This window comes from Saimiri boliviensis, chromosome 15 (assembly GCF_048565385.1).
Source record: "Saimiri boliviensis isolate mSaiBol1 chromosome 15, mSaiBol1.pri, whole genome shotgun sequence".
Lineage (NCBI taxonomy): Eukaryota > Metazoa > Chordata > Mammalia > Primates > Cebidae > Saimiri > Saimiri boliviensis.
Window position 1 is genome coordinate 22,436,376 of NC_133463.1, and position 26,334 is coordinate 22,462,709.

A 26,334-nucleotide genomic window follows, 5' to 3' on the forward strand; every position below is an offset into this window, starting at 1 on the left:
TCCACCTACCTCAGCCTCCCAAAGCACGGGGATTATAGGCATGAGGCACCGTGCCCAGCCTATGTAGTGTGTTTCTAACCCAATTCTAAACTCTTTGACTTTGTGATCTCCCATGATCCACAATTAAACTTCATTACCCAAGAAAGACGTGTGAAAGGTCACATGCAAAAGCTTTTCCTTTTTCTTTTTTTTTGAGATGGAGCCTCACTCTATCACCCAGGCTGGAGTGCAGTGGCATGATACTGGCTCACTGCAACCTCCACCTCCCAGATTCAAGTGATTTTCTTGCCTTATCCTCCCAAGTAGCTGGGATTACAGGTGAGTGCCACCATGCCCAGCCCAAACTCATCTTTCTTTTGTTTTGCCTATTTCAGAATGGTCAGAAATCACTTGAGAAAAGACCTAGTAATTAAAGATATTCTATAATTTGACTGATAGTTGCCATTTCTAATCTGAGTACAAATACCAGGTATTGGCTCAAACTGTACCTGAAAGGGAAAATCATTCTGTTTTGCCAATTTAACACTGAAGAGGTTATCTATCTTTCTATAAATTATGGCCTTGCTACAGAACAGATACTTTCTTCTGTACAAACTTATCAGACAACTTCAGGTATTATTAATTTCTTCCATTAAAAACTATCAGATAACCTCAGGTATTATCAAGTTTGTAAGCCGAGTGTTCATAGTGAATAATGAATTTATGCTAAGTTTTTAAAATGAAAAAAATTTTTTTTTTCTAAACAGGTAATTAGAATACACTTAGACACATATTATAAAGTTCCATGTCAAGTGTTTTTTTTTTTTTTTTTTTTTGAGACGGAGTTTCGCTCTTGTTACCCAGGCTGGAGTGCAATGGCACGATCTCGGCTCACCGCAACCTCCGCCTCCTGGGTTCAGGCAATTCTCCTGCCTCAGCCTCCTGAGTAGCTGGGATTACAGGCACGTGCCACCATGCCCGGCTAATGTTTTGTATTTTTAGTAGAGACGGGGTTTCACCATGTTCACCAGGATGGTCTCGATCTCTCGACCTCGTGATCCACCCGCCTTGGCCTCCCAAAGTGCTGGGATTACAGGCTTGAGCCACCGCGCCCGGCTGTCAAGTGATGTTTTTATGAGGATTCCTGATAGGGCAGAATTTGTCATGTGTGTAGCCCTTTCATGTATAATAAATACTTCTGAGTATTTTATTTTTATTATTTATTTATTTATTTATTTATTTATTTATTTATTTATTTTTGAGACAGAGTTTCGCTTTTGTTACCCAGGCTGGAGTGCAATGGCGCAATCTCGACTCACCATAACCTCCGCCTCCTGGGTTCAGGCAATGCTCCTGCCTCAGCCTCCTGAGTAGCTGGGATTACAGGCACGCACCACCATGCCCAGCTAATTTTTTGTATTTTTAGTAGAGACGGGGTTTCACCATGTTGACCAGGATGGTCTCGATCTCTTGACCTTGTGATCCACCCGCCTCGGCCTCCCAAAGTGCTGGGATTACAGGCTTGAGCCACCGCGCCCGGCAAGTATTTTATTATTTTTAAAATTTATTTTCTGTTACTATCAGCTGAGCAGTCTGGGAGGGTAGAATAATTTAAAATAGTATATTATCCCTAAAAAGTCAGCATAGCTCCCAGATGTTCTATATTTTAGTATTTCATTGTATATTAAACACATAAAATCCAGGATAAACTCCATGTCTGAAAGCAGTAACGGAAATGAAGGGAAATATGACAATCAGTTGAAGAACTTCATCAATGTAGGTCAGTCTCCCTGTTCCATGCCGATTAAATTACCCACAAAAGAATGTGAGAGAACCATGCCCAGGAGGATCCATTTTGAATACTGTTTCAAAAGACTAGGACAGTAGATGGTGCTATTTGATCACAAAAACCTTAAAGTGACTAAGCTGGTTGCATCAGACTTCAATAATCCCTGTTTCTGATAGTGATTTTATGGAAATTTCTTGGCATAACCAGCCATTTCTCATACTCACTGCTCTGTGAAATTCGCAGTGCTGTTTTCTGGGCTCCAACAGGTGTGACAGGGCTGTTTTCAGCTGTAAGTTGCATGAGGTCATTGATGATGGCTTGCTTGTCAACTGATCCAGCAGGGGCGCCTGGCCTCGTGTCTGGGAAAAGCTGTGGTAATTGACTATTCTGCAAATCATCCAAAATCTCCTCCAAGTTGTCCAGCTCACTGCCAGGCTGTAGTTGACAAACAGAAGAGTTTATCCAGTCCTACTCTAAGAGTGGACAGCACAAGCCCATTTGCAATCATCGACCTGTCATAAGGCATCACAGCTAAATAAAAGATGTAGATTCATGCACACCTCAGGCCTAACAGATAATTGATCATCTTTTAAAAAATTAAGTTGACAAAGGATAAGTAATTTAATCTCTTGGTCCTCAATTTCCTCATCTATAAAAAGTGATGGCTGAATTAGAATGAAAGTTCTTTTCCAGTATTGTGATTCAATGGCAATTTATAAATTCTTTTCTATTTTATGCTTGATCATTCAATTAATTATGAGACTGTATATTTCCAATTAATTATGAATAGACTATGACTTACGGTCCAGGTCCAGGTTTTATCGTCAAAACTCCCAAAGAAATAACAACAACAACAAAAAACCTGGCATATAATGTAATCCAAATTTTTACCCAATCAGTTTTAAACAAATTGTCATTTCCTTTCAGGATGTTTTTTATGTCTTTCAAAAGAGTGGTGGAGTGGGGAGAAAGAAACACAATAATCTTGAAGTAACCATGAACTAAGTACTGCCTTTTCAATTTGAGTGGTCCTTTTTTCCTGCTTGCACTTTCAATTTTGAATGACAATTGCTTTCCCAGTCACTCGCCAGCTTAGGTGACAAAATGTAGGGAAGCAGGATAAAAACTGGTTGTCACCAAACACAGAACTATTAACCTGATTATACAGAAGCTATAAATTTTTTTTTTTTTCTGAGAAAGGTCTTGCTCTGTCACCCAGGCTGGTGTGCAGTAGCACACACTCATCCCTGTAGCCTTAACCTCCTGGGCTCAAGTGATCTTGCTACCTCAGTCTCCTCAGTAGCTGGGACCATGGGCATGTGCCACCATGTCTAGCTAATTTTTTTTTTTTTTTTTTTGGGTAGAGATAGGGTCTCATTTTGTTGCCTATGCTGGTCTCAAACTCCTGAGCTCAAGCAATCCTCCCGCCTCATCTTCCCAAAGTGCTGGGATTACAGGAGAGAGCCACTGTCTGTCTAGAGAAGCCATAAAACATGTTTATAAAGTTTCTCTTCCATTAAAAAAAACAAAATTCAAGCACTAACATAAGCTAAGTATCACTACTATTTCATATTTAGTACTTTTCTCTAGGAAGCTAAACTGGAATTTATTCTAGATTTCACAGATATTATTTTGAATACAACCTGTCTATGTGCCAGATATTTAAAATCAGATAGTGCCAACCACATGAAAATGGCTGAGTTACATGCTAGGATTGCTTTCCAGTGCAGAAAGTGCTACAAACAATTTTCTTGATGTGTAGGTGGAAAACACGTTAGTTTCCTTAGTCATTGGACTTTGAATCCTTGACCACAACTATTCTTTTCATCTACACTGGCAAATCAAATGAAATTCATGGCATACATCTGATAATGAGTTACACTTAAAGCAGGATGGCTCACATTTTTATCCTACAGACAATCCCCCCCACATGCAGAGGTTGGATTTGCCAAGATTTTTGCAACTTGTGGCAAATGTCACATCCAGATGAGATGTCTTTTGATTGGATATATTTCTCAGGTTAAGAAGAATAGAATGAAGTGACATTTTATTTGATTTTTCTCAGAGACAACTAGCTTAGTGGTAACCAGGAGATCCATTTTCCTAATGCATTGTTAGAGCAATTACAAGACCATTTTTTAGTTAGTTTAGCCACTCAATTTTAATAAAAGAGGGAGGCATATATGGGAGAGTTAGAAGGTAAGAGCTGGCAGCCTAAAGTACAGACAGTCACAGACAGGCCAAATGATCTTTAAGCTCTGTAGAAAGGCACCACACTGAGTGTCTCCTCCAAGGGCAACACAGTCTTTCCTCCTGAGTGACAGCAAATTACTATTTCTTTGGTTGAGTCCAAAGTGAAGTAGTTTATGGAGGGGCCATGCTGCATTTAAAAAGCCCACAGGTACATGTTCACACTATTAGAGCCACAAGGGAACCAAAAGCCAGCAAAGTGATGTCACCCACCTCATGATCACTCCAATACAGCATGTATTCATTCAGTTCAATGGTGGGCAAAACTGCTCATACTACTGAAATAACCATTTAATAACCATCTGTTCTTCCGGAAACATAAAACTGACTTTATGTACTTCAAATACGTATGTAAAGTGACTCTACTATAATCTTCTTTATCATGTTTTGCTGAATATGTAAGGTATAAACTGATACTCCCAGCATAAACATGTACTGCCCTCCAAGGATAGTGCCTGGAACTAAGTAATGGGCACCGAGTCAACAAGATGAATTACTTTAATCGTATTAACACATAATTTAAAAAATCTTCCCAAAGTCAGTAATTTTTTCATAAAAATTCCTATAATTCCCTTTACTTTTCAGAAAAATATTTCATAAAAATCTGTGGCAAATTTCCTTATACTTGTCAGGAAGATAGATCAGAAAAAAGCCTCTAATAAACCGAAAAGGTTGTATCTGTTCTATAAAACCCAGTTTTCCTACTACAATGCTGTCCCATGTTGAGCATTTTAAAAGGTAGAAGCTCCATGTGTAGGGGGTGAGGGAGGTGGGCTATAACAAGTGATAAGTTGCCTATTGAGAAAGCTCTGCATATTACTTATAGGAGAAATATACAAAATAAATCAGTCCATGTAAACAATAATACAAATAAAGTATGTTATTTCTCAATGGATACACTTACATTTGCTCCCAATCCCAGACATATATAAAAGGAACTTTTGACAATATATATTAAGAACAGTCTAGACTACTCGCACCTTTCTCTCTCTGTTTTTTTTTTTTTTTGGAGACAAGGTCTCACTCTGTCGCCCAGGCTGAAGTGCAGTGGTGCAATTATGGGCTCACTGCAACCTCGCCTCCTGGGTTCAAGCAATTCACCTGCCTCAGCCTCCCCAATAGCTGAAACTACAAGTGTGCACCACTACACCTGGGTTGTTTTCCTATTTTTAGTAGAGACGGCGTTTTATCATGTTGGCCAGGCTAGTCTTGAACTCCTGGCCAAGTGATCCACCCACCTCAGCCTTCCAAAGTGCTGGCATTATAGGTGTGCACCACCAGACCTGGCCGCATCTTTTGTTTTTACCTTGACTCCTTTCACACAAACGAAATTATACTGTAAACCACCCTGAATAGAAAAATAGCTGTTGTACTTTGAAACAGTTCTAACGACAGAATTAATGGATCTTCCTTTGTAAGCTACTCATTCCTGTGTCTAACAGTATGAATTTAATATAAGTCTAATGTTATATACATGTATGTATGTTAAAGTACATTTAAATGGTTTAGGCCAGGTGTGATGGCTCACACCTATAATCCCAGCACTATGGGAGGCCAAGGGAGGTGGCTCACTTGAGGTCAGGAGTTTGAGACCAGCCTGGCCAACATGGTGAAACCTCATCTCTACGAAAAACACAAAATTAGCTGGGCGTGGTGGCGCCTGCCTATAATCCCTGCTACTCAGTAGGCTAAGGCAGGAAAATGGTTTGAACCCAGGCCGGGGTGGTTGCAGTGAGCCAAGATCACACCACTGCACTCCAGTCTGGGTCTACAGAGCGAGACTCTGTCTGAAAAAACACACACACAAACACACACACGTGTTTGTATATTTGAATGGTTAAAACAGATTTATTTCAAATAATTTCTAAATAATAAAATTTAACATCCATTATTTTTCTTGAATAATTTTTATTATTTTTATTTATTTATTTTGATATGGAATTTCGCTCTTGTCTCCTAGGCTGGAGTGCAATGGCACGAACTTGGCTCACTGCAACCTCTGCCTCCTGTGTTCAAGTGGTTCTCCTGCCTCAGCCTCCCGAGTAGCTGGGATTACAGGAACCTGACACCACACCACATCCGGCTAATTTTTGTATTTTTAGTAGAGATGGGATTTCACCATGCTGGCCAGGTTAGTCTTAAACTCCTGACCTCAGGTATCTGCCCACCTCAGCCTCCCCACGTGCTGGGATTACAGGCATGAGCCACCGCACCCAGCGAATAATCTTTATTTTCAAAAAGCATATATTAAAGTTTAACAGACTCTCAAATTTTGATCTAATCAGTTTAGCTCTGACAAGTAATTAAATACATCTTTCTTTTCTTGAGACAGAGTCTTACCCTGTTGGCCATGCTGGAGTGCAGTGGCATGATCTGGGCTCACTGCAACCTCCGCCTCCCTGATTCAAGTGATTCTCCTGCCTCAGTGCCCTGGGTAGTTGGACTACAGGCATGTGCTAGCACACCTGGCTAATTTTTTTTATACTTTTAGCAGAAACCAGGTTTCACCATGGTGGCCAGGCTGGTTTCGAACTCCCAACCTCAGGTGATCTACCTGCCTCAGCTTCCCAAGGTGTTGGGATTACAGGGGTGGGTCACTGCACCCAGCCTAAATACATTTTTCTTAAGAAAAGTCATTCAGGATCTTCTTGGTATTATATCAAAAGGACTAGTTCTATGGAGGCTCATAACTATGAACACTATTTGAATTCATTCACCTTAGCATCTGAAAAATGCATTACGAAATTTTCTCCACCAGAGATAATATTGCTTTGCCTGTGTTTATTCCTTGTTAATTTTTGGAGCACACATTTAACATTAATTGTTATAAATTTACTTTACATGTTCTTCTTCAAGGAGATAAAAGTTCAGAGTATCTATAACCCTCAGGTTAACAGTAACATTTGATGACTACAGCATTTTTTTTTTCTATTCACATAAGTTTTGGAAGGAATAAATTTGATTATATTAAGTTTCTGATAAAAAATTTTCTCCTCTCAATTTTTGTATGCTTTAATTCTCATCAAAATTTCTTCTAGTCTCTACCCACTTTGTTAGGGACAATTTCTTCACAAGACAAAAAGATTGATGCCTTCCTTTAAAATGCTTTGCCAAGATACTTCAAAGTTTTGCTTAGGCATCTATTTGAATGCTCAAATTAGCCACATCAATTTGAGTTGTTAGTTTAAACTATTTCAGGCAGAAAATGAGTCAGAAAGATTTTTATAAAAGTTCTACAAAATGAAAATTAGACTTGATTTCTTTAATTTTTCATTTTTCTGGTTTTAGGATTTTTTCATGTCAAATCAACTTTTTCTCTGCAGGAAATATAAAAAGCACATGCATTTTAATAACATCAGTATTCTAATAAATTACGAAGCATCTTTTCAAAATATTTTAAATAAAAAGTTTAATTTTACCATATTTGCCAGTACAAAATTGCTAAGAAATGGTAATACAATTCTATGACATCCGGAGATAAATGTTCAGGACACTTATCAGTTTAAAATATGGTTTACCTTTCTAATGGAGTCAAATACCAAGAAGAAATTCTTTTTAGACTATTTCCAAACCCTTATCCTACATGTCTCAGCAGCATTTGGTTAGGTATTAAAAGCATGCTCGACTGTGTAAATAAGCATATAACTTAAAAGTCTGTAAACATATTGGAAATTTTTCTGTTACTGTTTCCTGTTGGTTAGAAAATGCTGTAGAAACAAATGTTGTTTACTCGGCCCAGTAAAAAAATGCTATTTTAGGTATAATAACACCATCGAAGTACTTCCTGTTCTTAATAAGTTAGTAATAGATTAAACACACACTCAGTCAATGGCTCTTTTCTGAATCAAAATAACAAGACAGTTAATTGTGCAATTCAGACTCACTAATAGTTTATCTCACTAACTAAATAACTTATTGTATTCCCTTGAAAGAAAAGTCTTCAGTAAGTCTGTAAAGCAATCAATAGGAGATGTAATTAACTTGTATTTGGAAATAGTGAAGGTGAGCAAGAAGTGAAAGAATCATTGTTTTTTTTTGTTTTTTCCAAAAGTCAGTCATTCCAACTTTGATCTAAATATAGGTAATACACACTTCCTGTGGTAACTTTTCAAGCTGCAATGTTTCTGATGTTAAAATTGCTCTAAAGCAGTACTTCTGGTGGAGTTTTACATGGGAGTGAAGGGAGGGTGAGACCAGGGACTGGATTTCATTAAGAAAAATATACTTACTATATATGCCTCTGTGTGTGTGCACATGTGTGTGTGCCTGTGTACACTGCTTTTTGATTCCCCCCAAAAACAGAGCTGTGCTGATTATACTCTGGGCTTTATGTTTCTTAGTTGAGACAACTTTTACCAGAAAAACATTTCTCCTAAATAATAATCTGAAACTGCAAGTGACTCAAGGACTAAAAAAACTCCTTTTTTTGTCAGTTTCTTGTCTGAAGTTAGTGTAATCACATAAATAAATACAGAAATACCAAAGTGTCCCCTTTCCTTGACCCTGTAAGTCCCTAGGGCCTTAGATCAGGCCTGAGATAGAAATAAATTGTTTACAGAGGGAGGGCCTGGCCACATTAGACACTAAACTGAGGGAGACCATCTTGCCCTCCAGCGTATGTCAAGAGATCTAAGTGCCACTATGCCTGCCACTCTGAACTGCCACTAGCTGTGTAGATTCTAATCTAGTAAACCTCAAAAGATTAAAACATTTACAGGTGTCAATATGGTTTTACACTTCACTTTATCCAAGACATTGCTATTAATTTTCTGCTGAGACACCGGTTTCCCCATTTATTGATTTTATAGCATTATGGAATAGCTGCTAATAAAACCTTGCACTAACATCTAAGTTTAAGGATTAATACCCAAGATGTTTATATAATTTGGTTCTGTTTTCCTTGTAAATGGGATGAAGTCTTGAAAAATTATATCTGACCTTTAGGAATGGCAGCAGCTGTCAAGGCATCAACGTGAAAGAAACAAGAAAGCCAAGTGCTTGGAAGCCCAGATGGAGCCCAGCTAGAAGAGCAAGTGTGGCCTCAGCTTGCCTGACGATGGCTCTCAAGCCCAGACCTGCCTCTGGGTTAGCTCTACTGACTCAGCAGAGCCCCAGGGTACAGCAAAGGGTGTGCTTTCCCTCTCTCCATCCACTGAAGACACTAACACATGAAATATCCACTTGAACAACAAATTTCAAGGACAAAAACTTGAGCCATTGGCCGGGCGCGGTGGCTCAAGCCTGTAATCCCAGCACTTTGGGAGGCCGAGGCGGGCGGATCACAAGGTCAAGAGATCGAGACCATCCTGGTCAACATGGTGAAACCCCGTCTCTACTAAAAATACAAAAAATTAGCTGGGCATGGTGGCGTGTGCCTGTAATCCCAGCTACTCAGGAGGCTGAGGCAGGAGAATTGCCTGAACCCAGGAGGCGGAGGTTGCGGTGAGCCGAGATCGCGCCATTGCACTCCAGCCTGGGTAACAAGAGCGAAACTCCGTCTCCAAAAAAAAAAAAAAAAAAAAAAAAAAAACAAAACTTGAGCCATTTAAAATAGGAAGGCCCTCTTGGCTTTTTCACTTCTTAACCAATCATGACTCAAAAACAGATAAGAAGTATGGGGAATATCCAGGGACTAGAGGAAAGTGATGGCCAGGGTGAAGTCTTGGGTCATTGATTCCCCAGGAAATGTCTCATACAAAGTCACTGTGGCTGTTAATAATGCATCTTTTCTTTAAACGGGTTTTTATTTTTTGAGATAGGGTCTCAATCTATTGCCTAGACTGGAGTGCAGTGGTGCAATCATAGCTCACTGCAGCCTCCAACTCCTGGGCTCAAGCAGCCTCAGCCTCCTGAGCAGCTGAGACTAGAGGTACATGCCACCACACCTAGCTAATTTTTTATGTTTTATAGCAACGGGGTTTCATCATGTTGCCCAGGCTGGTCTGGAACTCCTGTCCTCCAGCAATCCTCCACCTTGGCCATCCAAAGTGTTGGGATTAGAGCCATGAGTCACTTTGCTCAGTCTGTTTTTGTTTTTTAATGAAGAAAAATAATAGCTTACTTTTTCCCTGTGATGCCATTATCACCTTAGAGTATTATCAAGAATGATTCGGGGTGGAAAGGTTGAGATGTTGGTCAAAGGACACAAATTTCAGTTGGCCAGGAGGAATACGTTCAAGAGATCTATTGTACAACATCGTGGCTACAGTTAGTAATAACATTATTATATACCTGAAAATCACTAATAGATTTTAAGTATTTGTATCCCAAAAAGTATGTGAGGTAATATATTTGTTAGTTAGCTTGATCTAACCATTCCAGGATATGTATTTCGAAATAACAAGTTGTATGCCATAAATATATACAATTTTAATTTGTCAAGTATAAATAAGAATTATTTTGACCATCACTTTACGTATTCTGAATTTTTTTCAGGGAATTTATTTTTCAGGCAGGAACAGCAGATAATGTAGCCTATTATTCTAGTTTTGAATTTATATACCATGGCTCAGATGTACTAATACCAGATCAACCTTTCTCTCTCCTTTCTACTATCCTTTTCCCTCTTAAATATTTTTTATACCAGTGGTCTAAGAAATTCTTTTGCACTAATCAGAAGTTTAGTTAAGAATAGAAGTAAAAAAAAAATTAAAAAAAATTAAGAATAAATAGAAGTAGAATGACCTTCACTGAGTTTCAAAACCAGTTAAACTCTGATCTTAAAAATAGAGAAAGGTAAATAAGAAATAATTCAATTAAATCTGTTCTGACAAAGCCCAGTTTCAAGGAAGTGATTATTTCCAATTCAGGCAGCTTCTATAACAGGTCAGCAAACTACCACCAGCCTGTGGGCTAAATCCTGTTTTTGTATGCGCTAAGAATGAATTTCCAATTTTTAATGGTTACAAAAAAATTAATATATTTTGTGACACAAGATACTTGTAAGAACTTCAAATTTCAGCATCTATAAGCAATGTTTTATTGGAGCAAAGTCACATTCAAGTTTGTTTACAGTGTCTGTGGCTGCTTTTGTACTACAATGGTGGAGCTGAATGGTTGTGACAGAGACTATATGACCTGCAAAGCCTAAAATACTTACCATTTGGTCCTCAAAATAAAAGGCCTGCCCATCCATGTTCTATAACAATGTCACTCTTTGCTAGGAAGAGTATTTGAAACACACAGCTTCAGTGAGAATTTCAAGGTAAGAACAACAAAGGAGAAAACTTATTTTTATCCAATCACCTGAGGCTTCATAATGCCCTTATGGAGAAAATCCTTGATGGATACAGATTAGTACACCTGGGAGAAGATGTGACAAAACTTACCTGGTCACCGGGCTCAAAGCTCATCTCTTCCTTCTCAGTTTTCATTGCTATTAATTTTGTGTTACTGGCAGAATCTGTCTTACTGTCCAGTCGCTCAAGTTTGGGGGTTATTTCTGGTAAACCAATATCTTTAGTATCATCTTTATCTAGCAAATAGCGAAGTAGTGCATTCTCTTTCTTCTTGGGGCTCACTGGCTCTTGTTTAATAGTCACTTCTGACCCAGGAGCTGTGCTGCTGGACTCCTGGCTCAGGTCTTTGCCTGTGGCTTCTGCTGTTAACTTGGCCAAGTCCACAGGGGAACTGCTGTCCTGTAAGAGTCTGTGCAAAATTTTATGCTTCTCCTTGAGCGAGGTTCCATGTGTTGACCCAGAACCAGGCAAGCTACTTGTGGAGTCTTTGCTTGTGTCCGACAAAGAGCTGGCTAAGGGCGAGGGCTCCATCTGATCAGATTTGGTGGTCAGCAGCTGCAGGAGTTTGGTCTGCCCTTTGCTGTCATGCAGCCTGCTCTGCCCATCGGCTCTCTCGCTGCTCACAGCCGGGGGCAGGCTGGGGTCATTTGTTTCCTTTTGCTCTCCAGGATGGCAGCTGCTCTCTGCTTGTCCAGTTGTACCTTCAGAGGGCTCCCCATAAAGTCCAAAACAGTCTTTTGAGTCCAAGCTTCCCATCTTGCTGAGTGGGGGAGGATTCATATTAACTGGGGAGTTTTGTAAATTGCCCATTTTTAGGTCCGGTGAAGCCAACGATGACCCTAATGAGACCCCGTGCCCCTCGCTGAGGGCCTGTAGTGCATTGAGGGAGCTGTTGGTATAACTATGGCTATTTCCTGTGCTGCTGCAAACTCCCACAGGGGAATGCAAGCTTCCTGCAGGGGAAAACTGACTGGGTGGGATTCGAGGGCTGCCCGCCACTCCGGGGCTCATGCGATGCCTTGGTGAAAGCATGGAGGTGGGCTGTCCTGGATTCATGCCAGGGCTGCTTTGTGAGGGGCTGTTCATTTTGAGTGCATAGTTACTACCCTGAGGAGTGGTTGCTTGCATGCCTGACACATGGTTCATTCCCCCAGAACCACCAAACCTGCCCATGGGCATGCCCATTTGTTCCTTTGGGCCATTTATGGGAAAATTTATATTGCTACTGAGGGTCATGTCCTGACCTGGGTTCCCACTGCACAGGGCCTGATGGGCAGGGCTGCTAGAGCTAATTGGATTCAATGGCTTCCCCATCGTTTGTCCAGTCAGATCCGGATTCATCACACACACATTCTGCTCTCTGTATAACGAGGAAAGAAAGAAATGTAAGATAAACGGAAAAATACTTAGCAAGTTGTTACTAATTTTTAAAAATGAGGTGGCCTCTTCACTTTAAAAGAACAGACTACATTTAAAGGATAGATAATACTTTGTTGAAACCATCTGCAATTACGGACAAGACTGAACATGTACAGTGTTGGACCAAGAGGGATGTTTTTCAGGCAACTCATTAAGATGTCTGGTTTTACAGAGGGGGTGTGTTTAAATTTGACTACTATTGTATTGAAATTACATTTACTAGACAAGACAATATCAGGGTTCCAATTACATAATATATCTTTTCTCATGAGTAGCTAAGAGTTTGTACTGTCTGAAAGAAATGAGAAGAGCTGTCTTCAATTTTTTTCCCAGACATTATAATTCCTAACAATAGACACATCTGTAAGCCCAGAGCTCTGATACGTACTACTTGGCTCAAGATGAACAAACTTAGGGGAAAACAACTTGCCCCTAACTGTTAAGAGAAACTCTGCCAGTTCTGGAACTAAGAGTTACTAAAACTGTTTAGAATTAGATCACCTTGTTCAACAGATTTCTACTCACCTCTTCACCCCACACCCCTCCAAGTCAGGGAGACCTCAGAGCCAACAGCATGGGAAGGGAAGTTCAGAGTGACTTTAGTTTGTGATCTGATTCTTCTACTCCTGGATAACTCCATTCCATCTCCTTACTAATGACTAAAAGCAGGCTTTCTGAGCAGGATGATTTTGCAAGTTCTATGAGCTTTAATTTACAGCCTTGGCAGTCACTTTTGAGTTACCAAATATGTTCACAAATCCAAATAAAACAGGTTTCACAAATTGTCAAACATCAGCTTTTGGTTAGGTGGATGAAATCTGCCACATCTGTAATCACTTTCAAATTGTTTTAGTTTGAGGTTAGATTTATTAACAGTTGGCAAACAGGGTTGCCTGATTTTTTTACTCCTAAATAGACAGTGAATTGAGAAATGTGATAAAATGTGACTCCTCAGCCGGAGTAGCATTATATATTTACTGATAGGATCTCATAAAGTTTCCACAGCATATACATAAATATTAGATAACTACTGAAATTTAATCATTGTCCTAAATATGTACTCTAAAACAATATGGTTTATGACATTTATTTAAAAATCAACATTCAATTTCTTTATCTTCATTTTTCATGAAAATGTTTATTACCCATCAATGTAAGGTCTAATGTTAAGAAGTTAATTTAAACCTGAGATCAAAAATCTAAAATATCATTTGTAAATATATACATAGAAAGTTCTAGATTTAGGCTGCACATGGTGGCCCACACCTGTAATCCCAGCAATTTGGGAGGCCAAGGTGGAAGGATCACTCAAGGCTGGCACACGCCTATAATCACAGCTACACAGGAGGCTGAGGTACAAGAATTGCCTGGGAACCCAAGAAGCAGAGGATGCAGTGAGCTGAGATCACATCACTGTATTCCAGTCTGTGACACAGAGCAAGACTCTGTCTCAAAAAAAAAAAAAAAAAAATTCTACATTTAAACACACAGGAGCAGAAATAGAAATCACACCATTGACATCAATATTCCTGCCCTGCATTTGTTGCTACTTGGAGCTGCTCAATAAATTTCCCTTTTACAATGTAATGGGCAATCATGTCTGAGCAAAGTTAGCTAGCCCTGTGTTCTTCCAGTTGGGTTTTACAATTCACTAGTGTTAAGGCTAAAATTCAAAGCAGAGTCCTATTTTGCCTGCGTCGCCAGTACAGTTGTTTGTTGGTGTATGGGGGACTGGTTCTAGCCTCCACCCTGCCCCCCGCCGCAGACACTAAATCCATGGATCCTCAAGTCCCTCATATAAAATGGCACGGTTTTTGCATATAACCTACATACATCCTCCTATATACTTTAAACCATTTCTAGACAATAATTTATTATAATATTTAATACAGGGTGAATAGTTATAATACAATTAATATAACACAGTATAACATTTTATATATATATATATATATATATATATATATTTCCCACCCCCCAAATATTTTCCATCTGTGATTGGCTGAATCCTGAGAGGCAGAACCCATGGATACAGAGGGCCAATTATATTACGGCCCTCTGTATCCATGGGTTCTGCCTCTCAGGATTCAACCAATTATATTATATTTAACCAATTATATTATGTCTTTTAGCCAACAGTTAGTAACAATTTAATGTTATATTTTACATTACTGGGATTGATGAGAAGAAATAGCTAACAAATCTGCAAAGCTCTAAAATGATTTGCTGCTTTTGAAATATCTCCTCTTAACTTGGAAAGGGAAAAATGACTTCTTAGAACTAGGATTACCTGTGAAGCATATGTAAAGATATTACAAGTTGAGGTTCATTAGTAGTCTGAGAACGGATGAGTTTGCTCTTCGTTTGTGCAGCAACAAGAGTGCCATCAGACAAGGAAAAGCGATAGATTTGACTGAATGCCAATCCTTGTCTCAGTACTGCAGGCAAGCAAGGAAACAGAAGGCATGTTTAGAAAAAAAATTGAGTTGGGGAGGACAAGACATAATAATCAACTTCATTAAGTTTCATAATAGTTTCCCACCAGCATGTTAAAGAGTTATAAGTAATACTTTATGATATTAAAACATAAGATTTTAAAAGCACATTTACTTTTCACTCAAAATACCAATGACCTCAATTATCTGTTTTTCTTATGAAGAAAAGAAAGAGCCTGGACCCTCAAACTGTGTTCTTAAAACTCTTTTTTTTTTTTTTTTTGAGACAGAGTTTCGCTCTTGTTACCCAGGCTGGAGTGCAATGGCACAATCTCAGCTCACCACAACCTCCGCCTCCTGGGTTCAAGCAATTCTCCTGCCTCAGCCTCCTGAGTAGCTGGGACTACAGGCGTGCACCACCATGCCCGGCTAATTTTTTTGTATTTTTAATAGAGACGGGGTTTCACCATGTTGACCAGGATAGTCTTGATATCTTGACCTCGGGATCCACCTGCCTTGGCCTCCCAAAGTGCTGGGATTATAGGCGTGAGCCACTCTGCCCAGCCCTTTAATATATTTATTATCATGGCAAAACAGTGCAAACCATTTATCAGCTCAAACAGGCTTTTCAACAATTTGCTTAAAAATGGTAGAAAACAATATAATGTATAAACACGTTATCTCTTACGTACGCAATTTGACTTTAATTTCCTTGTAAAACTGATACAACTATTAAAATAAAATTTATGACATTAAATATATTCAATGAATATTCATCTCGAAGTTACGTACTGTTCAGTCCATCATCTCACACACTACTTTTCCCCAGTCCTGTTTTTCACTGTGTAAGAAGTATTATTTTCATGGTTAGGACAACAGGAAGTAAAACATAAACAATCAAGGATAATCAAGAATAAACAAAGAAGGACCTATTCAGAGAAAAAAAGGCTAAACAAAACTGAAACAATAAAAGTGCAAATCTTAGCAACATTGGAATTGGTTTAACTTTTAGTTAAGGGGTCAGATGCTTCTATTTTCAAGACAGTAACAAAATATAACACAAATCAACTAGGTTAATATAGTTTTTCTTAAAATAATTGAGATTTGTCTTTTTTTTTTATGTCATAAGTTTATTTACACACATATCTAGTATGCCATGTGAGTTTGATCCATTTCCCAGAGACTGCATCTCTTAAAATCTTCTTCATATCTTTTAAATGGATGAGCGGAAACATCCTTATTTTTTAAGCAGTTGGTGTCTTAATATTAAGAAGGGTGTAGCAAATGCAGATCCAAAGTACAAACACATCATGGCTAGTAACCGCCACTTGTTTTCCACTGAAAATGGCAAATTCTTCCCAGGACCCTCCTCATAGTGGCTCCTACGGACCGCAGAGGTTGTGAACCTCCGGATGCTCTGGCCCAACATAGCGCCGCTGGAAGCTCTGCGAAAGCCGCAGAGACCGAGGATGGAAGAAATGGCGGCACCTCACCAAAACCTTTTCTTCACGACCTTCGAGATTTGTCTTTTAAAGCTACTGTTTTATAACTGTCTTATACTACATATTAAAAAAGAACATTTCAGTTCAGTTTTTTTAAAAAAGACATATAATTTAGTTCCTCTTAAACCATTTTAAGAAGGCCACTATGTTGCTACCACATAATCCTCAGCACAAATTTTGTGGGTTGAATAGTTACCCCCAAAGCAACCAGGCGTATTCACCATGCCACAAAACTGCCACAAGTGAGAGAGAGAGAGAGAGGCTAACATATAATGTGGATTCTGATTTCTTGGTAAAATTTCACTTTAAGCAATTTGTCTAATGACTTCTCTCTGCAGTTACAGTTAGATACTATATGTAGGTTCACTTTCTATCATCAATTGTTGCATAATGTTAGTGTGAAGTGGCAGTACTGAAAATGAATTACTGGACATGTGAGTATCTTGCTTCGTATAATAGGTATGTTTCTAAAAGATGACGTAAATGTAATTTTATTATAGTAAGACATATTTCCAATGGCTTATAATTTCAGAATTTTACCTGACCTTGGCTGTGATCCCTAAAGATTTTCATTTCCACTTGGTCTACATCCAACATCTCTGAAAAGTAGGTATGTGTAAACATGCATGTGAACACATTTAGGAAGTGCCTCCATTTAAACAACACTTTGCTGTAGATTTCCATTCAATGTAACTGATCATCCCTGATCTTTTCAAAACTTCAAAAGTTTGAAATGTCTATATGGGGTTTCCTTTTAGTGGGTCCCATCTGTTTAAATCTAGCACAGTGCCTGGTCCATCTGTGTAAATCCTTTTGTAAGGAATCAGGTTGCCAAAGAATTAAACTCAGGACCCAAGGACACTGAATATGTTTGCTTATGTCAGTTTCTTGGTTTTTTGTTATTACTGTTCTTTCTATTTTAAACCAGATATAGTGAAATGGTAGGTTAAATATTGATTTCTGTCAATGTAGCATCTTTATTTCCTCATATTCTTTTTTTTTTGGAGACGGAGTTTCGCTCTTGTTACCCAGGCTAGAGTGCAATGGTGCGATCTCAGCTCACTGCAACCTCCGCCTCCTGAGTTCAGGCAATTCTCCTGCCTCAGCCTCCGGAGTAGCTGGGATTACAGGCACGCGCCACCATGCCCAGCTAATTTTTTGTGTTTTTAGTAGAGACGGGGTTTCACCATGTTGACCAGGATGGTCTCGATCTCTTGACCTCGTGATCCACCCGTCTCGGCCTCCCAAAGTGCTGGGATTACAGGCTTGAGCCACCGCGCCCGGCCTATTTCCTCATTTTCTTTCCAACTTAAAGAAAAATGCTGGAAGACACAAGTTGTTGGATTATGTACTTATTTCTAAAATAAAGGATGAATAGGATGAAAAGAATGAATAAGATGAGGAAAAAATAAGGGCATGGAAGAGACAGGTCATTTATTATGGTTTTTGCTTTTTTATATGTGATCTAAAAAGCATAAAATTTAAACATACCAACATTATTGGCAAAGTGCCAGGGTCACAGATGCACATGAAGTGGATGATGACAAACTCAAAGTCCATTTTCAATAATTAGTTACAAATTTTTTCTGCAAAGATGCAGACAACTGTTGAAGCTGAGTTACAAGCTGCACTGCAGGAGCCCCTCACATGCAGAGTGGCCCAGCTGACAATGCATGTGGAGCCCTGGCCAACTGCACTGCTGGGACACAAGGAGAAGGACAGAGTCTCCCTTCCCCAATTAGCTGGTGGTGGTGGTGGGGGGTTGGTTCCTACCTCTTTAATGGAAATAAAAATGCATTTGAGAAAAAGTGATTCCGTGGAAAGACCTTTGGGAGCAGCATGGCAGAGTGACCAAAATGGGCTCAGACAGACGTCCTGCACTGACACTGAATGCCACTGAGTCAGTCACTTCACCTGCCTCAGCCTCCTCACCCTCTCGTCCAGAGTGAGAGACGTGAGTCCATATCACGAGCTTGCTGTGAGGGCCAGTGAGAGGAAGCAAAAGGGACAATGCCACACAAAGACCGGGGTACTCAATAAGGGCTGCTGCTATTACTGAAAGAAGACTGAAGTCTTGGACTCAGTTCCAGCTGTCCTATTGCTTAAGTCTGTCATCCGAGACAAGCTGCATCACCTTCTGGACCCTCTAGAAACACCTGGATAGTCTTTGTTGGTTACCACCTTGATGAAGGGCTTGGGGTCCCACTGTTACCTCTGCCAGGGATTCACTCACTCTCGAAAATTCCACTTATTCTTATTTTCAGATTCTACTTGAATCGTTAATATTTTTTTAAATTAGATGGTGCTTGCAATCTTTTCATACATCTAGAAACCCCTGGATCAAAGAAAGTGACCTCTTTCTTCCTCCTTTTGTCTGCTTCTGTGACACTATCATCTCCTATTCTACTTTTGTCACACTCTTCTGTCCTATAGGTTCTCCTGTTAAATTTTCCTTCAGATGGCAACATCTGCGCCAGATTACACAGCTCATGAGAACACAGTCACTGTATCTGTTCCCAGGATGAACTCCAGGAATCACTGAGAGAAAGCTCCCATAGGAAGCAATAATTTAAGAAAAATCATTTAGAGATGCTTATTACCTTCATGATGATGCCTCTTAGCATAGGACACAGATTCTCCTTCATGCTGTGCGTGGAACTTCTGAATGCACCTTCTCACCAGGTCCTCCCAGCCTGGTTTCATGGCTGCTCTCATGGTGCTGGTATCCAGAGAAGTGATCTTGCCTATTAAGTAACAGCAGACATACCTACATGCTGATCCATGCTTTATGGAAATAATTTTTTGTTTGTTTGAGACAGAGTGCATCCAGACTGGAGTGCAGTGGTGTGATCTCAGCTCACTGCAAGCTCTACCTCCTGGGTTCAAATGATTCCTGTGAGTCAGACACCCAGGTAGCTGGGATTACAGGTGTGCACCACCACACTTGGCTAGTTTTTGTATTTTTAGTAGAGATGAGGTTTCGCCATGTTGGCCAGGCTGGCTTTGAACTCCTGACCTCAAGTGATCCTCCCGCCTCAGCCTCCCAAAGTGCTGCAATTACAGGTGTGAGCCACTATGCCCAGCCAGAAACAATTAAATTTTAACAAGATCTAAATGTATGTATTTAAACGAGGTAACACAAGTACATGAGCCAAAAGGGTATATACAGTGAGAACCAGTATCTCTCTCTCTCCCTCTCTCTCTCTCTCTCTGGTCCTCCAACTCCTTGACATTTCTACTGCAGCAGCAGTCGCTAGCACTAGCATCTTTACAGTCTTCTAAACACATTCCTTGCATTTCTAAAGAATGTTAAGTATCTAAAATGATTCCTTTGGTTTTCTGTGGAAAGTAAATTTACCTTGGAGATCCTGGCGAGTAGTAAAACTTTCTGATGAGGGAAGAACTGGTCTTTCCTTCATGGGAACTCTTCTTGCCACGCAAATCAAGCAGGACTGCAAATCTTAAATTACACACATTTAAGTTTATCATATTGGGCTTTTCTAATGATTCAAACAAACCTAAGTGTATTTATGACAGTACAAGCTGTCATAAAAAAAAAGTAGTAAGGGAGACAGTGATGAAACACTATGTACCTGAGCTTCTTACTGGTTTTATTCTCTCCATGAAAGTGGTAGGTGGGTAAGGAGGAGGAAGGGTGGCTAAGGAGAGTTGGGGAGCAGAGGAGAAACTGCTGAGGCCCCATGATACATGTGACGGAAATACATCCACGACACTAGAGTGTTAATAATCTGAAACCCTCTCTCCAGTGGTAGAAAAAAAAATTCTTTGTTCTTAAATGGCTGATAGAAAACGAGCTTAATTTGTAATGAGGTACAAAAATGAAGAAAACTAAAATCTGATATTCTTGCTTTGTCAAGGGTTTGCTTCTTAAGTTTGAGAGTTCAGGAACACTATGTATACCTTATGCTAAACTATGTAAATACTACAATGACAATATGCAATTTAAAGCAAAGAATATGAACTGGGTCTCGATGGAGATTCAGAGAACGACTCCCACAATACCTAGAAAATGCAGCATGCACCAAAACAGCTGCAGTATAGTTCAGAATCTTGGCTGTGGACAGTTTCTCACACAGCCAATTCTAAGCACTTATTCCTCACTTTGCTTCAATTGTTTTATGCATCAGGGTTCATTTCCGGAGGAAAGGGAAAAGTTTTCTTTATCTTTGTAACATGCAGGGTACACTGCACAGCCCTTTCAATTTAAAACACACTGGACAAATGTTGGTTGTTAAAAAAAGTAATCCCTTCATGTCTTCTTAGGTCACTGATTTATGATTGTTCACCTCTAAATCTGATAATTTCTTGAATTTAATAAATAATTTATCTTTGCTCCTGCTGCTATCTTATCTGAAATATCAGGCTGCCTCAACTTCTCCCTCCATACAGGCTCATGCTCTAAAGCTGAGGTCCTCTACAATCAATACTTTGCTATTCACCCTAGGATCCCACATTGACTTGGACAGATTTTTCTTTTCTCAACTTTTTTTTTTTTTTTTTTTTTTTTTGGGGGACAGAGTCTGGCTCTGTCACCCAGGCTGGAATAGAATGGCATGATCTCAGCTCACTGCAACCTCCACCTCCCGGGTTCAAGCAATTCTCTGCCTCAGCCTCCAGAGTAGCTGGGATTACAGGTGCCTGCCACCATGCATGGCTCATTTTTGTATTTTTAGTAAATGGTCTTTCACCGTGTTGGCCAAGCTGGTCTTGAACTCCTGATCTCGCAATCTACCTGCCTCAGTTTTCCAAAGTGCTGGGATTACAGTGTGAGCCACCATGCTCAACCTCTTTCCTCAACTTTTACAGAAATTTTAGTATACAGTTTGTAACTTGGCTGTTCCTGAATTGCTCTGTTGTAGTCTTTTAAAATTGTTTCCTGTATTATTTCTTCAACAAGGTTGAAATATCCAGTAATAGTTGGTATCACAAAATTACAATGTAATTATAGTCCTCAACAAAATGACAACTAAATATTTGGGCACTATGAGATAAATATCTTTCTAGCTACTGTATGAATTATGAACTCATTTAATTCTCTTAACAGCTCTATGAGACATGTAGTAGCATTATTTCCATTTTACAGACAAGAAGATCAAAGCACAATGTTTAAGTAACTTGTCCAATGTCACACAAAACTTTGGCAAGGCCAGGATTAGTATCTGAGCATGCCACAGCTCAGAAACCCTGTGCTTATGCTGTACTGTGTTAACATCCAGAACCTACTTTTAAATGTACAAAAAATATTTAAATACAAAGCACAAAGTAATATATTAGCTCAGCTACTCCTTTTTTATACTACAGTGCTGGGATTACAGACATGAGCCACCGTGCCTGGCCAATTGTGTGCATTTTTCTAGGGCTGTGGCATACAGCTTGCACAAGATGTTCAAAGAGCCTAGGATCTCCCAAAAGTGTGTGATCACTAATACAGTCATACTAGTAGAGTAGCCACAATCCTCTTGTGTCTACTCAAATGCAAATTTAACAAATTAAAAATTCAGCCCTCTAGCTGCATTATTGACATTTCAAGTGTTCGCCAGCCACATGTGGCCAGTGGCTGCTGCCACACCTGATGCTGAAGATCTGTCACTCCCACCACTGCAAATAATTATGTTGGACAGCACTGTTCTTAAGACTTCAAAATTTCCATCACAAGATAGTAAAATTGAAAAGAACAAAGATATTGCCTCCTCACTTTTCTTTGGGTGACCACACTAATTAAAGTGTGAAGGAATTAGCACAGGGATAAATACACAGACACATAAAACACCCTAGGGATTCTGTCCCACCTTCTCCTTCTTCTTTGATGGACTTTGGTTGAGAGACAGCGAAGCACTGCATAGTTTCATATTTCTGATGAGCTTCCTGGTTATCATGACCCTCCTCTTCTGAATCAGGTAAAGGTTTTACCAGCATCCGACAATTGAAGGTATGGCTGTTCCGCCTCGGAGGTTCACCAGACCAAGATCCCCCATTCACTGAGCAAGGCAAAAGTAATCCAGTTTTACAAAGAAACAAACATCAGATTCATTGCCTCTGAATTATTAAAATGATGCAGAAAAAATATGATTATTTCATTTTTATATAATACTTTTATTTATTATTATTATTATTGTTATTTTTTGAGGTAGAGTCCTGCTCTGTCGCCCAGGCTGGAGTGCAGTGTGGTGATCACAGCTCACTGCAACCTCCACCTCCTGGGTTCAAGCAATTTCCCTGCCTTAGCCTCCTGAGTAGCTGGGACTACAGGTGCACGCCACCACGCCTGGCTGATTTTTGTATTTTTAGTAGAGACGAGGTTTCACCATGTTGCCCAGGCTGGTCTTGAACTCCTGACCTTGTGATCCACCCACCTTGGCCTCCCAAAGTACTGGGATTATAGGCATGAGCCACCAAGCCCGGTCCACATAGTACTTTTATACTTTTCTAAATACTTTCATAATCTAGAGGAGAAAAAATCTTTAAGATTTTAAACTTGGGAAAAATCTTGGAATTTTCTCCCCACGCCCCTACTTTTTTGAAAATTTTACTTTGAGATCTGGGTTACATGTGGAATCTTGGGATTTTTATAACATTTTCTACATACTTCTTCACCCTGACTCCTTCCTTTCAAGTCCAGTCCTGGATAATTTGTTAAAAATACAGTTTTCTACTTTTGCAAAGAGCTCTTTAGACAAGTGAATTAATAATAGTGAATTAATAAGTATAGGTCTTTTGAGGAAGTCATAAAATTACTAAAGAGATCTGAAAATAGTAGTTAACTTAAAATAAGAATATAATAAAGAAATCTTACACAAGTATCCATACATTTTGTATTACTGTTGCAGTCACTTTGAACAAAGAATTATACAAAGGAAAAGCTAGCCCGAATGAAATTTGAAAAGGACCTTTTCCTACTTATTATAACAATAAGACCAGCTAGTATAAACAATCTTAATAACAGAAATACTTGCCAACTCAGGATTTGACCTTATACTGCACTTCTTTCAATCCGTGAAGATGTTTTTAGCATCATCAGTTTGAGTGAGAATATTAAAAAAAGAACCACTTAGTGAGTGGGTACAGCAGTACTCCAGAGCAGCAGCTAAGGTGGGCCCACGCTGTGAATCACCCACTGCACAGCGTGTCCTTAATCATCACGTACACTTTCGGAGGGCATCTCCAAAATAAGATGAAGTCAGGAAATGCGAGACAGGGAGAGTGGGCTGAGGCCGCGGCATCTGGCGATGACACGTACAGGGCCGCCGGAGAGTCTGCGAGACGGAAGAGCCCATGCGGGGCTTGGGCTGTAGCATCTAAACCTCTCCACCGGCCACTTGTTCCTTAATATTTTATTTTTAGAATGTGTATACACATAGAATACACTTCATGTGCCACACTCAACATAAGGTAAATCTCAAACTTCTCATGACCTTTGACTTTTCAGATGGTCATGGAGAAAATGGACAAAATGAAGTCGGCTAGGATGCAACAGGGTAAGGCAATGTGTCACCTTAAAACACAGTCTCTACATTATAACATAGAGGACAGATGCTCAGGGGGACGGATGCCCCATCTCCATGATGTGATTATTTCACACTGCATGCCTACATCACAACACCTCATGTACCCCATAAATACATACACCTACTATGTACCCACAAAAATTAAAAATAATTTTTAAAAAAACCACAGCAATCTCAATGAAAATAGTTGCCATTTAAGTACTTTCCATCTGTATCATTTTCATGAATCTGAATCAATTTCTGTTCATTTATCATGAAATAATTACTGCCACACTGATAATCATAATAACTTCTTGGCCTTTTGGCTAAGAAGCAATGATTTTCATATACTTTAAATATAGGATCAAAATGATCATTCATTTGAGATCAGTATCTGAAGATGTCCCTTTTTCCATGCTTGGAAACACATTTCCAAGCTTAAACACACATGCATCTCTAAATAAACTACCCAGTCCCTCTCATCCCCATCTGATATAATTTAGTTTTATTTGATCCACTTCAGCCAAGACAATGTGTGTGTGTGTTTATGAGGCAGGAACGGGTGGGGGTGAGGGGAGGTAGGGAGGGAGACCCAGAAGACAGTCATTTACCTATAGACTTTGGCAGCAGGTTTTTGACAAATTCCGTGTGGTCCCCAACATGCAAGATACTATATACACTTTTGTTCATCAGCTCTTCTTGGTTATACCTTAGATACTGTGTCACATTCTCTGACACAAACACAACATTGCCTTCCAGGTTCACTACAAAGAAGAACCCATCAAGGGCCTAGGAGAAAAAGTACAAATTGTGTTAGATAGGATGCAAAGTAAAACCACATGCAATTGTTAAGAAGGCAATGATCCCTTTAAGGGAAACACAGTTCACACGTGGATAGAAATGAGATCTTTCTCAGCCCTCTCCCAGTTTTCAGAAACAACACTTTTCTCTTGGTGAAACAGAAATTATTACATCTCAGTAAGTGGGAGAGAGAGCCTATATCAGGGTTTCTTGTCACAAACAAATGACCAACAGTAACTTCCTTAATTTGTCAGGAGATAATTACCATCAAGTAAAAGTGTGCAGGCATTCATCTGTATTTTCGAAATGAGATTGATGTACTCCACCAGGCCAAGAACAACTTTTATGTCACCAACCTAATGCATGGTAATTCTGATCTATAATTTCTCATGTTATACAATGAGGGAAAGGGGTCATTAAAATTTTTTTCCTAGTTTAAGGATAATTACCAGGGAAAAGTTCCCAAATTTTACCACCTACCTGTCATGGATTATATGAAAAGCATCACAGATAATGTCAGACCTTTAAAGAAACATCAATCCTTTATTATTTGGTATATATGGGAAAGGGTCTGGGAAGTGTCTCTGAAGTGGCAAATTCACGTTCATGGGGACCTCAGCACTGCCCTGACCTTAGAAGGGCACTAATTATGCCGAATTATTCTGTGTTACTTGTTCTCCAGATTAAGACACAGGTTCCTAAATTACTTAAATGACAGTAGCATGCTTCTGGCAATGAGCTCACAGCCTCACTCTTTGTTGTCATCCCAGTGGAGGTGAGGGAAGGAGATAAAGAATCTAGGATCATTTCAGGAGGTGAAGATAATAATAGAGGCTGTGGAGCATGTTCACTGTGCCTTACACATACTTTCTGGAAGGAATGTTTTATCTTTCCCAATTTATAGAGGAGGAAACTGAGACTCAAAGTTAATATTTCAGAAGTAGTCAGTGGTAGCAGAGCTTGAATTTGAATCCAGAAGGATCTGATTCCAAAGCTCATGCTTTGATTACCATTCAGTACAGTCCTCTACTCCAATATTCACCCCAATCTATTTCCCATCAAGTTTACCTTGGTGATGGAAATGCTGGGGGTTCAGTGAGTTTCTCCTGGTTACATTAGCCCATTTTTCTCGTTTTGATCCTTGTTTATAAAAGCTCTGTTTTGTGGATCAGGTGACTGATCAGGACTGAAAGCTTTAGGTTGATTCATCATACCCGGAACCAGTGGTCTAGTCAGTTTAGGCCACTCAGTTTCTTTATGATATGTGCTTATTACAATTTTTTTTTTCTTTGAGACAAGGTCTTGCTCTGCGCCCAGCCTGAAGTGCAGAGGCACAATCATAACTCACTGCAGCCTTGAACTCCTGGGCTCAAGCTATCCTCCCACCTTAGCCTCCTGAGTAGCTAGGATCACAGG

General features: G+C 39.5%; 2 protein-coding genes across 14 annotated transcripts in view; both read right to left on the bottom strand.

The window, feature by feature from the left end:
* Positions 1 to 26,334, bottom strand: part of NCOA2 (nuclear receptor coactivator 2) — a 310,720-nt gene that overhangs the window by 36,937 nt on the left and 247,449 nt on the right. For all 13 annotated transcript variants that reach the window (XM_074386756.1, XM_039464456.2, XM_039464455.2 and 10 more), the window contains 7 exons: positions 24,729 to 24,906; positions 22,423 to 22,611; positions 19,971 to 20,072; positions 19,213 to 19,356; positions 14,966 to 15,113; positions 11,347 to 12,616; positions 1,993 to 2,203 (listed from right to left, as the gene is read on the bottom strand). In XM_074386756.1, coding sequence (XP_074242857.1) covers positions 1,993 to 2,203; positions 11,347 to 12,616; positions 14,966 to 15,113; positions 19,213 to 19,356; positions 19,971 to 20,072; positions 22,423 to 22,611; positions 24,729 to 24,906 — 2,242 coding nt within the window. The remainder of the gene's footprint in view (positions 1 to 1,992; positions 2,204 to 11,346; positions 12,617 to 14,965; positions 15,114 to 19,212; positions 19,357 to 19,970; positions 20,073 to 22,422; positions 22,612 to 24,728; positions 24,907 to 26,334) is intronic.
* Positions 16,214 to 16,708, bottom strand: LOC104650017 (cytochrome c oxidase subunit 7C, mitochondrial). The gene has a single exon (XM_010330438.2). It carries the CDS (start codon positions 16,537 to 16,539, stop codon positions 16,348 to 16,350), a length of 192 nt encoding a protein of 63 aa, XP_010328740.1. The 5' UTR covers positions 16,540 to 16,708; the 3' UTR covers positions 16,214 to 16,347.

Bases quoted from the DNA above. Each gene is read 5' to 3' on its own strand.
- LOC104650017 (XM_010330438.2), bottom strand. From the start codon at position 16,539: ATGTTGGGCCAGAGCATCCGGAGGTTCACAACCTCTGCGGTCCGTAGG.